This window comes from Thrips palmi, unplaced genomic scaffold (assembly GCF_012932325.1).
Source record: "Thrips palmi isolate BJ-2018 unplaced genomic scaffold, TpBJ-2018v1 HiC_scaffold_11, whole genome shotgun sequence".
NCBI classification, from domain to species: Eukaryota; Metazoa; Arthropoda; class Insecta; order Thysanoptera; family Thripidae; genus Thrips; species Thrips palmi.
Genome location: NW_023144622.1, coordinates 2,468,621 through 2,483,549, shown reverse-complemented (window position 1 = coordinate 2,483,549; position 14,929 = coordinate 2,468,621). Strand labels below are relative to the sequence as shown.

Sequence of the window (14,929 nt, the reverse complement as noted above, 5' to 3'; positions counted from 1 at the left end):
AAAGCAGACGGTTTTGTAGAGAAATATCGGAAAATCAAATAGTGCCCTGATTATCTTGAAAATGTGCAAATTGTTTGTATCACACATGTTTGCCACTTGCCTTTTATGTAAAGATAGCTGCTTCTCACATTAAATAATCATGTCGGGCGTATTTGGGTACAGCCGAGAGGCTGTACGTGTCAAAGTGCAGGTTAGTTGCATATGGTGTTTATTTTATATTCATTTCAAAATGATAACTGATTAAACGATAGACATGCCTTGTTTATGTATTAAAGCTGTTAATATTATCAAACGGGAAACTTAATAAGATTTTGATCAATGATCATTTATGCTTTTATTTGAGTATGCCCTAGGATAACTGTTCATTTCATTGCATTAGCTTAGTGTTTTATGTCTTCTGTAGCGTAATTATGTACATACTTGTATTCGTATCGATTGGACTACAAATCTCTTGTGTCGTGGGTGGGTGTCAGACTGTGGGTGTCAACAAAATTAACTATTTGGCACAATCTTGAAGATTGACTGGCTATTTATTTTGTCTTCTACATATTTTCTGCAGTTTCTTTGTAACTTGTTATGTGTCCCGTTTGCAGAAATGTGGCGCCATGCTTCAGCCAGAATATCGTAAATTTAGCGTGGATCCTCAAATTACATCATTCGAAGTCCTACAGAGTATTATTGCCAAAGCATTTGATCTTAAGGGGTATGACATATTTTTTCCTTCATTATGATACTCAGCAATTATTATAAAGTTACTCATAATTCTATATTTTCAGAGAATTCACTGTGGCTTATAGAGCTATTGATGATTATGGTCAAGAGACATATCTTTCTCTCCTCTCAGATTGGGATTTAGATGCAGCATTTCTTAGGTAAGTCCATTTTATACTTTTGGATAAGAACATAAAAGAGCCCATGTTTTTTTTTTTTTTTTTAAGTGAAAAACAACAATTTTGTTCAACAGTGCTTCAGAACCATGTCTGGGACTACAAATTGAAGTTAAGTCAGTTCAAGAAAATGTAGAAGAATGGGATGAGGCTTCTCAAACTGATGTTGATATCATGCCTTCAATTCGAGGTCTGGAGGCGCTTCGCCTGCCACAGTTACAAATGCAGCAATTCCAGGGCGGAGGAAGCCAATCCAATCGTCCTATTTTACAACACTCACAACAAAGTCATCAACATTCCCAAGGCAGTGTAGCTAAAATGCAGCATCGTCTACCAGGTCTAATTCTGAATCAGGTACATGAATACATATCTATCAGACACATGAAATCTAGATGCTTGATTTGATACACTAGATTCATATGATATTCTTTTTTTTTTCAGGTGGAAAAAACATTTAGTTTGGTGCAAAGAGCTCTTCTAGGAGAAGAGTCTCAGTCTACACCATCCACTGCTGTGCCCCCGAAACCTCCTCTCACTGATGCTCAGTTCCGTATGTTTCTGGATCCCATTGGTCAGGTTGTTCAGGACAGAGAGTTGAGAAGAGTAATCTACTACGGAGGCATTGAACCCAGCTTAAGGTTCATATCAAAAAGTAACAAAGAAACTTTAAAAGAAAAAAAGCAAGGGGAAATTACAAGTTTTTTTTTTCTTTTTCAATGTTTCAGAAAAGTTGTATGGAAACACATTTTGAATGTTTATCCTGATGGAATGTCTGGGAAAGCTCGTATGGATTACATGAAGATGAAAGCTCAGGAATATTATTCTCTTCGGGAGTACTGGAAAGAGCTGATACAAAAAAATCAGGTGTGCTGCCAAGAACAATGTTTGAATGTTTTATATTTTACCCTCCCACTCTAAATCTTTTGCCATTGTACATTCAATCCTTCAGCTGACTCATGATTTGAGTTATGTAACTACTATGGTTCGTAAAGATGTTTTGAGGACTGATCGGCACCACCCCTTCTATGCCGGGAGTGACGATAACCAGAATATAGCATCTCTTTTCAACATATTGACAACGTAAGCTTTACTTCTCTCCTCTTTGTCATCCTACTGGTATTTTCTTCTGAATGTATTTTTTTTTTTTCAGATATGCTTTAAATCATCCAACTGTTAGCTATTGCCAAGGAATGAGTGATCTTGCATCTCCATTATTAGTCACTATGGGGGATGAAGCACATGCTTATATTTGTTTTTGTGCTCTCATGAGCCGATTGCGCCCAAACTTTATGCTGGATGGAGAGGCTATGACATTGCGTTTTCAGCACCTAACTGATGGTTTGCTTTTTTATGACCCTGAGTTCTACTCCTACCTCAAAAGTCATCAGGTAAAAGAAATTTCCCCATGTGTCACCAAATATTTTAACATATAGTTATTTTTAAAACATAATTCACTGTTGTTGTCTCTTTTTTAGGCTGATGATCTGTTATTTTGTTACCGCTGGCTACTTTTAGAAATGAAGCGAGAGTTTGCCTTTGATGATGCTTTGAGAATGATGGAAGTCATGTGGAGTTCTCTGCCGCCAATTCCAAGCTACCACAGTAAAGAATTGCCACTGTTTGATGTACAATTTTTGGCTCCACCCTCTGGGATCACCCCACCACCTATCAGCCCATTGTTGAAGTCGCCCAGGGAAAATGCATACACTAAGGTAACTTGGCCTTTTATCTTTCAAATCAATTCTCCTGGTACAATTCATTTCAATATAAACTTTTCTGGGTGTATAGGTATGTGCACTGAGAAGACAAGGATCAGGAGCATCACTAATGCCTCGGAGCAGACCTCAACACAATGTTTCAGTTCAAAGACAAAACCAAAGTCTCGATGAAACAGGCACAGTCAAAGGGAGGCTGCAAAGGGTCAAAGTCAAGCCTTTTGCTAGTTTGGATGATTCCTCATTGGGAAGAGGTGCACTACCTTCATCATCTTCAGAGGCTGATGTTGAAAGCAAGTTGGAGCAGTACAGAGATGCTAACAATCATCGGAGCTCTCGTTCACTTCGTCCTTCATCAGAAAAAGACAGCTCTCCTCGCAGTGGTGTTCGTTCTCATTTAAAAGAAAAATTCCAGTCTGGTCGCTGCAAGAATTTACTTCTTTCTTTAGAAAAGCTAGATAGGCACCACGATTCCATTCAAGAAGAATCTCAAAACAAAAAAGAGGAGAACACTCGTGTCGTGAAGAACCTCAATGAGTTTTTAAACTTCTCCAATTTGAAGAGAAACAACTCATTGAGCCCCAAAAAGAATAAATCAAATTTGGGGAAACAAGAGCGTTTTGGAAGTGTTGATGATGCTGTATTTGACTCTAACCCAGATTTGTCCTCATTCAAAAATGGTGAACAAAGAAACTTTGATAGTGTGGAAAGTAACTCTACATCTACTTACGACAGAAGTACAAGTGAGGACAGTTCTCCAGATGATTCAGAGTATTTTCCCATGACTACCTCTATGACTCAGGAGCTGCGCATTGAACTGGACAGTTTAGACAGACATGTATTTGGCTCAAACCCAAGAAAAAATTTACTGTCAGATGACACTGAAGACACAGAATCTGCCTGTAGTGGATCCACTCACTTGGACACAGAGAGTGATGCATCATTGAACCACCGCAAAGAGGAGCTCAAAGTTCCTACTCGGTCGAACTATGGAACAGATGATGTTTTTATTTGGGAGAATCCTATTAAGTCCAGTCCCATAACCCCTGACGAGCAAGTAGACTTGGACCAAGACAATGAGTGGCCTCATAGCCTAAAGCTGTCATCTCCCAACCACTTTCATAGAACTCCCAAAGAAAGTATGGGAACTGAAGAAACACATACAGACATCCATCAAACTGGAGCTGCTTCAAGTAGTGCTGCTCACCAACAGAAAAGTTTTGTTGATGAAAATTGCTCTATTGATCCTGCGGTCATGGTTACGTCAAATACCAATTGTGAAGAAGCAATTGATCTCAGTAGTGCTCGCCCATTGCCTACAGGCAACTATTCAACGAGACTTCCACCACCCGCCGTTTTTGGTGGTGGCAATCCATTTCTCATGTTCCTCTGTCTCACGGTTTTACGGCAACATCGAGAGTTTATCATGCGTAATAATATGGATTATAATGAAGTGGCAATGCACTTTGACAAAATGGTACGCAAGCATGATGTTACTCGAGTTTTAAACCAAGCTCGTCTCATGTATGCTGCCTATTTAAAACAGTATAATAACAACACCATAAATGTAAGTAATACAGAGAAAGACAAGGACAGTAGTGAGAATGGGGAAGGACTGAAGGTGTGATATTTTTGTTCCTTATCGAGGTTTATATCTGACTTTATCAAACACCAAATGAATGTTAAATTTAGTTTAGTCTAGTGCAGATGCTTAACTATGATGAATGGTTAAGAAGATAGTGATATCTACTGTAATATGGTGAATATTCTTGAAATAGAACTTGTAGTCGAGTGACTCTATGAAACCAATGCATATTTTTTAATCTTCTATGTTTACTTTTTCTTGTATAACGTCTGGAAGATTTTGCATCACCAGGAAGCACATGTTTTGAAGAAAAAAAACTAGGCTCTTGTTCATTTTTGCTCATGTGGGCAGTTTCCTTGATCACCTCGTCGCCCATCTCTTGTCAAATTTTCTTTTTACCCTTTCTTTGTTCCGGTGAAAGGAAAACTTGTCAAAATCATTTTGTCATGCATGAATTCATTGAAACAGAGTTAGTGTAAATTAATTTCTCACTATGCAATCAAGTGTGTTGGTTATACATGGGTTTAAGACATTCAGTCATTCAATTGGATTGGTTACGAGGGGGCTTTTCTATTTTCATTTTGTTGGCTGTTAAATTCTGTTTATGATTTGTTTTTACATGTTTAAAATAAATTACATGCTGTTTTTTTCTTGTCCCTGTGAGTCATCATTGCTGTTTTGATAAGGAGGGTCTTTATTGTTTTGATTTCTTGTGGAATGAGTTGTGATATTTTATCTTTGTAATAATTTTTATACTTAATTTCTTGGTAAAAAATTTGAACTCTGAACTTTGTTTCTTTTGAGATTGGAAGCACATTTCTCTCAGAAACTATCGAACAATTTGTGTCACAGCATCATTAATTTGTTTTACTGAGTCATCTGAAGCCTTCTTATATGTACATTATTCAGTTTTTCATTCCTGGTATTTTTATTGATTGGGATGTTTGTTTTTAAATATGGATACTGTACTTAAATTTAGTTTGTCATCTTTTTGATGTTGTACGGTCAATGGCCTGCTCAGGGCTACTCTTTAGAAAGGTTGACTGTAGAAACCTGTTAACTTTGGTGGGTAGGCAACCAGGACTGATTCAAAATTTAAGTTTAGTTCATCTGGTGATAATATTGTATTATAACTTGTAATGCTGTATTGAAGAAGTTTGTACTTAAGCAAAACACCAATCTGTGGAAAATATCTTTGCAGTCGAATTTCATTTCCTGATTTTGCATCTATTCTGTGAATCTATTGAGTGCATTTATTTGCATTTTTCTCACTTTTTATGAATTTGGAGAATAATTTATGTCAAAGCAGAGCCACTGCCACTTTCTCTTTTTTTTTTGCAGGGATTCTTGACCATCCCCCTTTACCATGTGAAACCTAAATTAAGCTTGAATCCTTATAAATGTTATTTGATCTCAGCAAATCCTTTATCAAAAAATGTTGAAACCATCTTTTTCTTTCTATTTTGTGTATACGTGATTAAACTTATAATTTTCTGTTCTTTTCTGCTAGCAATGTGTGGGGTTTTTTGTGCAGCAGATGTTTTGGGTGTTTGGTATTAGGGCAATGTCACTTTATTATTCTTTGCTATGATTTTCATCTTGTCAGCCTCGCCTTTTATTTTAATTTAATGAGATGTGCTCAATCATGGCGAAGAATAAAGGGTGTGTTTGTGTATGTGTCTATCCGATTTACGAAAAGAGCAATAAATTTACTTTTACCATATGCACTTATCTGGTGGTCATTATTGAGCGAGCCTTAAGGTGATCCCACAATGGGTCGGTCGGCGTGTAAAAAGGGTGGCCTACCTTGGTGGCGCAGCTCTGTCTAAGGGCTAGCTTTCCCCTCTAAGATGCAAAAGAGTTCCCGCCGTCGGCTCCCTTCGGTGTTCGAAACGACGTCGAATCGATTCTACGTGGAACCGATGTCGTTTCCAACACCCGGCTGGGCACTCAAGAAAACATAGAATCCAATAGTCCATTTCACTTGACTTTTACTCCTTACAGACTCAACCTATATAAGGCCTCGCCGTGACATAGTTCTTCTTACATTCAATCCTTCCTTATTACCATAGATGTGAAAATGGCTGGAAGTAATACAGCAGAACTGCAACCAGTAAACCATAGAACGCCGCCTCAAGCCAAAACAATCTGGAAAAAAAATCCAGGTATATTACAATTGATTCCGCCTAAAGAAATGAAGACAGCCAGGAAGCAGCTAGCCCGGCGGAAAGGGTCGCCTAGATCCCTGGTTAGGCAACGTGACTGTCCTTTCCATTTCCTACCTGTTGATGTGACGAAGGCCTTTTTCCCGGTCGAACTCCTCTCCCAAGGCGTACCTCAGGATTCCCTCAACCTGATTCGCGCCGTCGACGACAGGGTGAAATTTGTCGATGCCATAGTCGAATCTAACTTCGTCATCGGGATGCATTACCAACTGGAGTTTCCAAAATTTGTGAGTGTCAAATTTAAAATGCCGCCGCGTAAAAGGAGACAAAGCTCTGGTGGTAAGCTCGATTCTCCGATACACCTTCATGAGCCTGAAAAAAAAAAAACAGACGTTTGGCTGAGTCCAGCGAATGTGACGCCGCAGGGGCTGCCACCTGCTGCTGTGCTGCCTGCCGCAAGGGAGGCTGGAACTCACATCGGTTTCTGATTGGCCAGCCTGAGCACGAGGTCCACGGTTGCGCCGAACAGGAGGTGGTAGAAGAAGTTGTAGATCTGGATGACGAAGGGGATCCGGTAGGTGAAGAGACAAGGGTAGCGGATGGCGTTGCTGTAGGGCGCGTCCTGTCTGCCGCTGCCTCTGAAGATGTCGAGCATCATCTTGCCCGTCACGGGGTGCACGTCGGTGATGGCCACGTTCACCACGGGGACGGCGCCGTCGCTGAGGCGAGCGAGGACCCAGTTACCGCCGAGTTCACCACCAGCGACCCAGAACCGACAGGTTGAAACTGTCCTCGACGTACCCAGTGTCGAGGTCCTGCTCGGTGGCCCTGGCCCACGCCGCCAGGATGGTGGCCTTGGTCACCAAGTCGACGGGCACGTAGTCCTGCAGGGAGTCTGGATGGTACAGCTCGCAGGCCCGCAGCACGCCCTTGTTCACGGCCATCCACATGGCCGCCGGGCTGTTGACGTTGTCCAGCCATCCTGCCAGCGGCTCGTTCACCGCGCCGACCACTGCATTGTAAACGTTGCATCGTCAAAAGCAGAACGCCCATTGGTCACAAGGTCTGTACCAAGTGCACAGCGAGGCCGCTAGGCGGCACGCAAACTGGTTCCTGCCGTTGCTTGTCGATTGCTTTGGTTCTTCGGTAGGCAACGCCACTGTGCAACGCCAGTGTACCACTCACCGATCGCCGGTCTGACGATGATGACGGGCAAGGAGGCGGCCGCCTCCCCCATGACCTGCTCGGACAGGGCCTTGCTGAAGGTGTACGTGTTGGGGTGGAAGCCCAAAAACCTGTGGCAGAAAACCTCAGGTGTCACCACTGTAGGACTCTGCCCCGGAGCTGGCACTCGAGGGTGGCACCAACACCAGTCTTACTTGTGCCCGAGTTTGTCCAAGACTCCGGCGATGGAGGGGTTGGACGCGATGTGGATGGCGTCCCTCCAGTCCAGCTCCGTCGGGTACAGCCTCTCCTCGATGGGCCACTGGTTGGAGTTGGTGTACGCCGTGGAGACGTGGACAAGAGCCTGGCCGAGACGGCACTCCATCAGTTCGATATTCAAGTGTGTTTATTCAGCACAAACTGACATTCATTTCATTTCAAATAAAGAATTTCAAACTTTCAAAATTTACTACCAAAGTTTTTAATATAATTTTTTTTCCGAAAACATGTGTTTGTTATTTGCTACTCTTGAAACAACGAATGAGACCGGTTCTAAGAAAATACGCCACGTTTAGGGCCGGATTGTTTGACGCGGAACGTCCGTGCGAGTTCCTAGCGGGCGGCGGCGGGCGGCGGCGGGCGGCCGGGTGACAGGCGGTGACCCCGCGACCCAGCCGCGGCCGTCACTCAGTCACTGCACTGGTGGAACCGACGCGTAACACAAACTGCGCCGTTCGCGAAGCGTACAGTGCTATGCACGCCCTTGCGCGACGCGTGCGACACTGTGAAGATCCTCACCTCGAGCCGCTCCATGCCGCGGCACAGCTCCACCAGCTCCCTGGAGCCGCGCGTGTTGAGCAGCACGGCCTTCTGCAGCGGGTCGTCGAAGCGCACGGACGCCGCGCCGTGGAACACGAAGGCGACGCGGCGCTGCAGCAGGCCGCGGTCCTCGGCGCTCAGGCCCAGGCCCAGCTCGGAGCAGTCGCCCGCCACCGGCACCAGCTTGCCCAGCGCCGCGGGGTGCTCTCGACGCACCTGCTCGAACAGCTGCAAGCAAGCAGGGCCACACTGTAGGGGAGGCACTGTAGTGCATACACTGTAGGGGGAGACACTGTAGGTGGATACACTGTTGGGGGAGACACCGGGGGAAGGCTGGAGTCAGAGCCCCTGCCAAGCTGAGGGTAGGCCAGCCCGCCGCACGGGCGAGCACGGCATGTGGCCCAGCGGCTGCTGGCAGGCGTTCTGGACCGGGGAGGCCATGGCCATGGCCAGCACCCGCTTGCAGCATCCGGACTTCTGAGGCATCTTGGGTTCACGCGTTCGTTTCGAGTCCCGTGAAGCGACTCTGGAGCTGAAAACGCGTCCGGGATTAGGTGGCCGCGGCGGACTGACCGGCACGTCGACGATGGCGTTGACGCGGTCCGCGGGCGCCACGCCCTTCTTGGGCCGCAGCAGCATGTACACGGTGCCCAGGTCGGGGCAGCAGCGCAGCAGCTTCTCGACGAGCACGCGGCCCAGGAAGCCCGAGGCGCCCGTGATGAGGACGTCCTTGTGGCGGAACAGCGCGGGCACGGAGGGCAGCGCGTCGTACACGCCGGCGTCGCGGCGGGCCTCGCGGCCCTGCTTCACCCGCCGCTGCCGCCGGTACAGCTCGGCGTGGTACTTGTCCATCTGCAACGAGGAGTGCCCTCAGTGGCGGCACTGGCGGGCCGAGGCGGCCTCTCCACGCCGGAGACGCAGGAGACGCAGGATGCTGGACGAGGCTCGACACTCACGTCGATATCCATGGCGGAGGGCGAGGTGTGCACCGCGCGGCGCGACGACGAGTAGTGTGGGTGAATCCCGCCTGTCCCGCCCGCCAGGTCACGACTCAGTCGCCCCTCGCCCTGGCCACGGCAGGCTACGGCCAGACGTGCCGCTCCCCTCCCCTCCCCTCCCCCGGCCAGCCGCTCCCCCGCCCCGCCCCTCCGCACTCGGCGCCGCCGAAAACAATAGTGACTACTAATCAGTACAACTGTTTGCCGCCGGCGGTGCTGCCGGTGGCGGGCGTTGTCCCCGTGCCTTTGGAGCGTCCCTCTGGGCAGCGCGACCCTGCATTGCCCTGCATGGCAGAGTACTCGGCGTGCTAGGTTTACAATGCCACTCGTGGCTCCAAATTTACCTCTGTCCTTTCCTGAATGAATAGCTTCGCAAGAGGTCACTGTTCACTGTCGGAATGAAATTACAGCACGAGTCCCATCAATTTTCAAACAGCCGTTATTGTATGGGATTCACTGTACTTTTTGACAGTCCTTCCCGTCCCCTAAACTCTGAAGTTATTGAAATCTTGTCTTGGTCGTCTTCACCGAGGATGTCGAAATAATTAACGCAATGTTTAGTGTTTCTTTTTTCTTTTTTTTCTTGTTTTTTTTTTCTTGTAGCGCTGGTTGAGTTGTTGTTCTCTCAAATGTGATTATTGAATCTTTTGATTCAATATTTATACACAACACTTCTACTGAGCAGGTCGAATGTGAGGTGGTTGAAATCTACAGAGGATGCACCAAAAAACCAAAATATCCATGTTTTTTTATTATTATTTGGGAGTGGGGGAAACTGTTAAACCTGTAATCAAGATGCCATTTTCCAAGTCATTACAGAGTGGTTTGTCGGAGAGTCAGCGGTTGAGCCAAATTTTATTTTCACACATTACATGTGAGGAATGTTTCGATGATGGTACTGACCACATGGTGATCATGTCACAGGCAATGAGTTGATTACGCAACACCTCCCACTTTCTTTATTATAACTCATACAACTCATTGGCTTCTTAACACTCTGAAGAACAAGCAATTTCATTTTTCAACAAATCATTTAAAACTGAACTGATTCGGTCAGAACAGAAAATCAACAAAACTAAAATCTAATAGTATTTTGGCACGTTCATACAAAAAATTGGAAATGTTCTGAAAAATATGATGTAAAACTATATACATGTCATATGAGGGACCTGGTGAAAACTTTAGTTTTTCAATGGCTCATTCTTGAATTTTCAATTTGTGTGTTTATTGGCCTGTTCTTTTGCACTATCTATCTAAAAGTGTCATAAAACAAGAATTAGAGCTAGTTGTGGTTACAATTTTTGAAAGCATCTTGAAATGCCATATGGGAAAGATAAAATTTGCTATAGGAAATGTACCAGTCACAATAAAATTCAATTCACTCAAAGCTGTAAGCAGCACTCCCAGCTAACAGCCAGAGTTTGCTCAACAACCACAAAATGTCCTTTGTAAAATTCTTTCCAATTGTGCCCATATCAGATGATTCATTATATCCTTTTAGGCAGTATTATTTGGTTTTGCACACTTATTTATGAATTTTGTTCATAACACTCTCCAAAAATAAAAACTAATAAATACAGTACACTTTAGAGGAATAATGTCTTTTTCATGAGCAAACTGATCTGGAGAATGTCCCTTCCTCCTTTGCGCGTTGGCAACCTGGAGGTGGCTCGTTCGCCGTGACCTATCGAGTCAAGTCCTCTCGGCAGTGAGCAGCCAACGAACCGAACCTCCTCGGAGAGACGCTCCTTGTCAGACTATTCTGGACTCGCGACCAAGACCAGGGGCTGTGCGAGCCCTTGGAGGCCACAGAGTACGAGTTTACCAGTTTACTGTGGCGGTGGCGAGCCGCGGCGTGGGGAAGGACCACTGCCGTGACTTCGCCTATCACAAACACCATCACTAACTGCTTCGTGTCGACCGACGGCCGCGCTTCAGACTGAGATCTCCTGGATGTGGACCCTCTTCTTGGTGGAGCCGGGCGTCGACGGGCACCCCTGCGACCGCAGGATGCCCAGGCTGTTGCCCAGCCCCAGAGGCCCCAGGCTGTTGCACATCTGCCCCGGCGGCCCGGGCGGCTGGCCTTTGGGCGGGGGCGGCGGGTCCGGGAGGCACGTCTGCGAGCCGTGGACACTGCCGGGCACGCTGCCCGCCCCCGGGCCCACCCCCACCCCCGCCAGGCTGGAGCACGACCCCACCCCCAGCAGCCCGCCGACCGCCCCCAAGCCCTGGGGCCCGGGGCTCGGCCCTCGACTAGGCCCTCGACTCGGACCCCGGCTCGGACCGGCGGCGTTGGACGCGATGGGCCGCTTGGAGCCCGGCGGCGGCGAGCAGTTGAACTCCTGCAGCGGCATGTCCACCATGGGGCTGGTCGCCATCCCGGCCAGGCCCATGCCCGACATGCCCGCCATGCCGTGGCCGCCGTGGCCGCCGTGGCCCGGCATCTCGTCCACCAGCGCCGCCAGGGCGTGCTTGGTCTCCAGGTGGTGGCCGTCGGCCGAGCTGCTGGAGCAGCTATCCGCCAGCTCCTCCTTCTTCTTGCGCTGCTTCTTCTTCTTCTCGGCGTTGCTGGCGCGGTCGCGCTGGTGATAGATGCCGAAGAAGATGAGGATGTTGAGCAGCAGCAGGAAGCAGCCCACGGCGATGGTGACGGACAGCGCCGTGGTGTAGCTCTGGTAGTGGCTGTTGGCGAACTTGCGCAGCAGGATGTTGTTGTTGACGTTGTTGTTGTTGGGCCGCAGCGTCTCCACGTTGATGGCGCCCGGGCCGCCCGCCGCAGCCGCGGCCGCTGCTGCTGCCGCCGCGGCCGCCGCGGCCAGCGCGGTGCCGTTCGGGGGGCACTCGGTGGTGACGGGCGCGGCGCCGGCCGTGTTGGCCACCACGCCCGGCGCGGCGGCCGCGGAGGAGGGAGTCTCGGACGGCGTCGTCGGCGTGCTCGGCGGTGGCGGCGGCGGCGGCACCTGCGGCACCGGCCGCTGGAAGGTCTGCGGACGCACCGAGCCTGCGCAACAACAGAGGCGCGTTAAGACTTGAACAAACTTAAGCATTAATTAGAGGTTTTCAGGTCCAGAGCTGCCCCGGTTGGCTGAACCAAGTTGAACCGCCTCGCTCTCAGCCGCGCCGGCTTGACTTTTGCCTCGCAATCTAGTAGTGCTGTCGCTGCACCCCACCCCGCCAATCTCATGCAAATGCAACTCATCCGCCCACGCGCCGCGCCCCGCCCCGCCCCGCCCCGCCCCGCCCCGCCCCGCCACTTCATCGCGGCGGATATTGTTGGCAGCGAGGGGCTGATAAAGAGTGCGGCTTGGCCAAGCTCGGCCAGGCTTGGCAGCGCAGACATGATGCGTTTATTAAGAAAGCAGCGCAGACTGCGGGGCGGGGCGGGGCGGGGCGGGGCGGGGCGGGGTGAGGCGTGGCGGGGCGTGGCGGGTCGCGGCGGGGAGTGGATGAGACCCTCGTGTGGGTTGACGGCAACATTTCCTTGGCAACGCGCGGCAGTAGGGCGCATCGCACACGATGCAAAATGCATGAAAGTTTGATAGGCGGGGATTTCCCCCTCGTCCTGCCCCTTTTTGCTCTCCGAGGGCGACTCTTCGGACGCGCCAAACCCGGCCAGGTCAGTAGCAGCAAATTCTATGTAAACACTGGCGCTGTTTGATTATCATTTATGAATAAAACATGGTCGGGACACTTATCGCGACAAGAGGGAGAGAGCGCGAGGGCCTCACCGCGAGCCGCGCGCCCGAAAAGAAAGAGACGGACAATAACCACATGACCACAAAAAATGAAACAGAAAAAAAATATTCTGGAGAAATTTAGTCAGTGCGCTTCGATTTCGGGACTTCTCGCGAGTGATCCGGCGATACCCCGCGTCCAAGTGGTTTCCAGTGCCTCGCGCGGTATTGACAGTGCCTGGCGGGGTATTGACAGTGCCCGGCAGTGCCGTGCCGTTGCTGCCGGCGGTACCGACCGATGTGTCAACACGGGCCTTCCGGGAAGGAACCCACTCAATTAAGAACGCTCAGGTGGACCACCCGACCCATCCCACGAGAAACGGATCAGACCGACGCACTGTGGGCCAGAGGACCGGCGAGGCGGCCAAAATGGAGAATCATACTGAAAAGACTTTCAGAGTGTCGAGCGCGAGGGGACGTACCGTCATAATACTGGGCGCCTTCCTCCTGGAAGTGGTGATGCCTCATGTTGAGCTCGTCCAGGCCGGGCCGGTGCAGTTGGGGCAGCAGGTTGAGCCAGAGGGACATTTTGTGGCCGCGGTAGTGGCTCTCGGTCTTGGTGGAGGTGCCTGCAATCAGAGGGAGAGAAAGCCAATAAGGATCGGAGCACACAGCACGCGGCAGCCGCCTCGAACAACCATTTCACGAGAACCCCGGAAAAGTTTTGTGGAAACGAAAGCCGCAGAAATCAGACGTCGTGCGGCGGAACTTTTGGCTACGCCCGGGTGAAAACCCACACTACACTAAAAGCAACTATATGGTCCTAAAAAAAAATTCACGGGGCGGAAATTTTTTTACAAATTTGGATACACAACACATGAATTTTTTTTTCCAAATTTAAAACACATGGGAAAAAACTTTTTTTTTTCAAATTTGGGTACACACCACATGAAAAAAGTATACATTTTTTCCCAGCGCACGTGACGCGGCAGAAAGCCAGCAACGAAAAGCGAACCCGAAAATACGGTTGCGCCCCCCGACAAAAGTGGGCAGGGCCGGGCCGTTCCCCCGACAGGACCACGGCGGTGGAGAGAGAGAGAGAGAAGGAGGGAGGGCGTCTGCGGGGCCCCATGCCGATTGCCGCACTGTGTGTCCGGGGGCCGCGCGGCCCCGCACCGCCCCGGGGTGGCCAGGCACGTGAGAACCACCACATAAATCTAGCCGGGCCAAAAATCCGGCACGGCATTGATTGGCTGAGGCCATGCTGGGGCCTCCAAGCCGGCGAAGCCCGGCGATGCCCCGGCAGCAGGCTGATTCCGAGAGTCGTTTTCGTCGCTCTGTCTCTCTCGCACTCATGGGGCGTACCGTATAGGTGCGAGAGAGGCAGAGCGAGGATTCTCGGCATCAGACTGCAGGCTGGCATTTCCGCCAAAATAAAGCATCGTCCAAACAGAAAGACACGCGGGGAAAACCTTTGGTGAATATCTATCTGTACTGACAAGCTCGAGGCGGGGCCTTGTGGGTCAGGACTGTAAGGAGATCTAAACTTGGCTCAGAGCGCAAAGGCTAGCCCAAAAGCCCAAGCCACCAAGGTGAAGAAACAAGAACAAACAAGAACAAAAAAGTGTCGATGCGGTATTTTTATTTTTAAGCCCTGAGGGCGGCGCACCGCGGCAGCGCAGGGCCGCAGACTTAGCCGCAGCCGGGCCGGGACTTCCCTTAATAAGCTTCTATAGGCGGCCTAGACCGACTCGAGGAGCCCCCGGATTAGCCCCTGTCGGGATTTGATTAGGAAAGGGGAGGGGGGGGGGAGTGCGTGATGCCTCGTCCCGGCCCTAGCCTTCCAGGCTGCGAGGCGCGAAGAGGTTAACTCCCACAGGACCTCCCGACGACTTGATGGAGGGGAGGACACGCCGGGCAAT

At 49.4% G+C, this 14,929-nt stretch overlaps 3 protein-coding genes across 3 annotated transcripts in view; 1 reads left to right on the top strand and 2 right to left on the bottom strand.

The window, feature by feature from the left end:
• The first annotated feature begins 139 nt into the window (after positions 1 to 139).
• Positions 140 to 5,914, top strand: LOC117639767. Its single transcript, XM_034375659.1, has 10 exons — positions 140 to 190; positions 594 to 703; positions 777 to 872; positions 965 to 1,241; positions 1,329 to 1,525; positions 1,613 to 1,751; positions 1,837 to 1,967; positions 2,038 to 2,275; positions 2,363 to 2,599; positions 2,676 to 5,914. The coding sequence occupies exons 1-10, from the start codon at positions 140 to 142 to the stop codon at positions 4,227 to 4,229; spliced, it is 3,030 nt and encodes a 1,009-aa protein (XP_034231550.1). The 3' UTR covers positions 4,230 to 5,914.
• A 239-nt stretch (positions 5,915 to 6,153) lies between these two features.
• Positions 6,154 to 9,370, bottom strand: LOC117639769 (fatty acyl-CoA reductase 1-like). Its single transcript, XM_034375662.1, has 9 exons — positions 9,292 to 9,370; positions 8,909 to 9,187; positions 8,315 to 8,563; positions 7,732 to 7,880; positions 7,538 to 7,647; positions 7,154 to 7,364; positions 6,829 to 7,071; positions 6,470 to 6,724; positions 6,154 to 6,335 (listed from the first exon to the last, which is right to left on the bottom strand). The coding sequence occupies exons 1-9, from the start codon at positions 9,301 to 9,303 to the stop codon at positions 6,251 to 6,253; spliced, it is 1,593 nt and encodes a 530-aa protein (XP_034231553.1). The 5' UTR covers positions 9,304 to 9,370; the 3' UTR covers positions 6,154 to 6,250.
• Positions 9,371 to 10,711: 1,341 nt separating this feature from the next.
• LOC117639674 (neuroligin-1) overlaps positions 10,712 to 14,929 on the bottom strand; it is a 90,389-nt gene continuing 86,171 nt past the window's right edge. The window contains exons 8-11 of the mRNA XM_034375549.1: positions 13,490 to 13,636; positions 12,246 to 12,334; positions 11,618 to 12,107; positions 10,712 to 10,827 (exon numbers count right to left, since the gene is read on the bottom strand). Of these exons, the coding sequence (XP_034231440.1) occupies positions 10,712 to 10,827; positions 11,618 to 12,107; positions 12,246 to 12,334; positions 13,490 to 13,636 (842 nt within the window). The remainder of the gene's footprint in view (positions 10,828 to 11,617; positions 12,108 to 12,245; positions 12,335 to 13,489; positions 13,637 to 14,929) is intronic.

Coding starts and splice junctions, on each gene's coding strand:
- LOC117639767 (XM_034375659.1), top strand. CDS start 140: ATGTCGGGCGTATTTGGGTACAGCCGAGAGGCTGTACGTGTCAAAGTG. Junction 191..593: donor CTGTACGTGTCAAAGTGCAG/GTTAGTTGCATA, acceptor TCCCGTTTGCAG/AAATGTGGCGCCATGCTTCA. Junction 1,752..1,836: donor AGCTGATACAAAAAAATCAG/GTGTGCTGCCAA, acceptor TCAATCCTTCAG/CTGACTCATGATTTGAGTTA.
- LOC117639769 (XM_034375662.1), bottom strand. Junction 7,648..7,731: donor TTGGACAAACTCGGGCACAA/GTAAGACTGGTG, acceptor TTTCTGCCACAG/GTTTTTGGGCTTCCACCCCA. Junction 7,365..7,537: donor CATCGTCAGACCGGCGATCG/GTGAGTGGTACA, acceptor TTTACAATGCAG/TGGTCGGCGCGGTGAACGAG.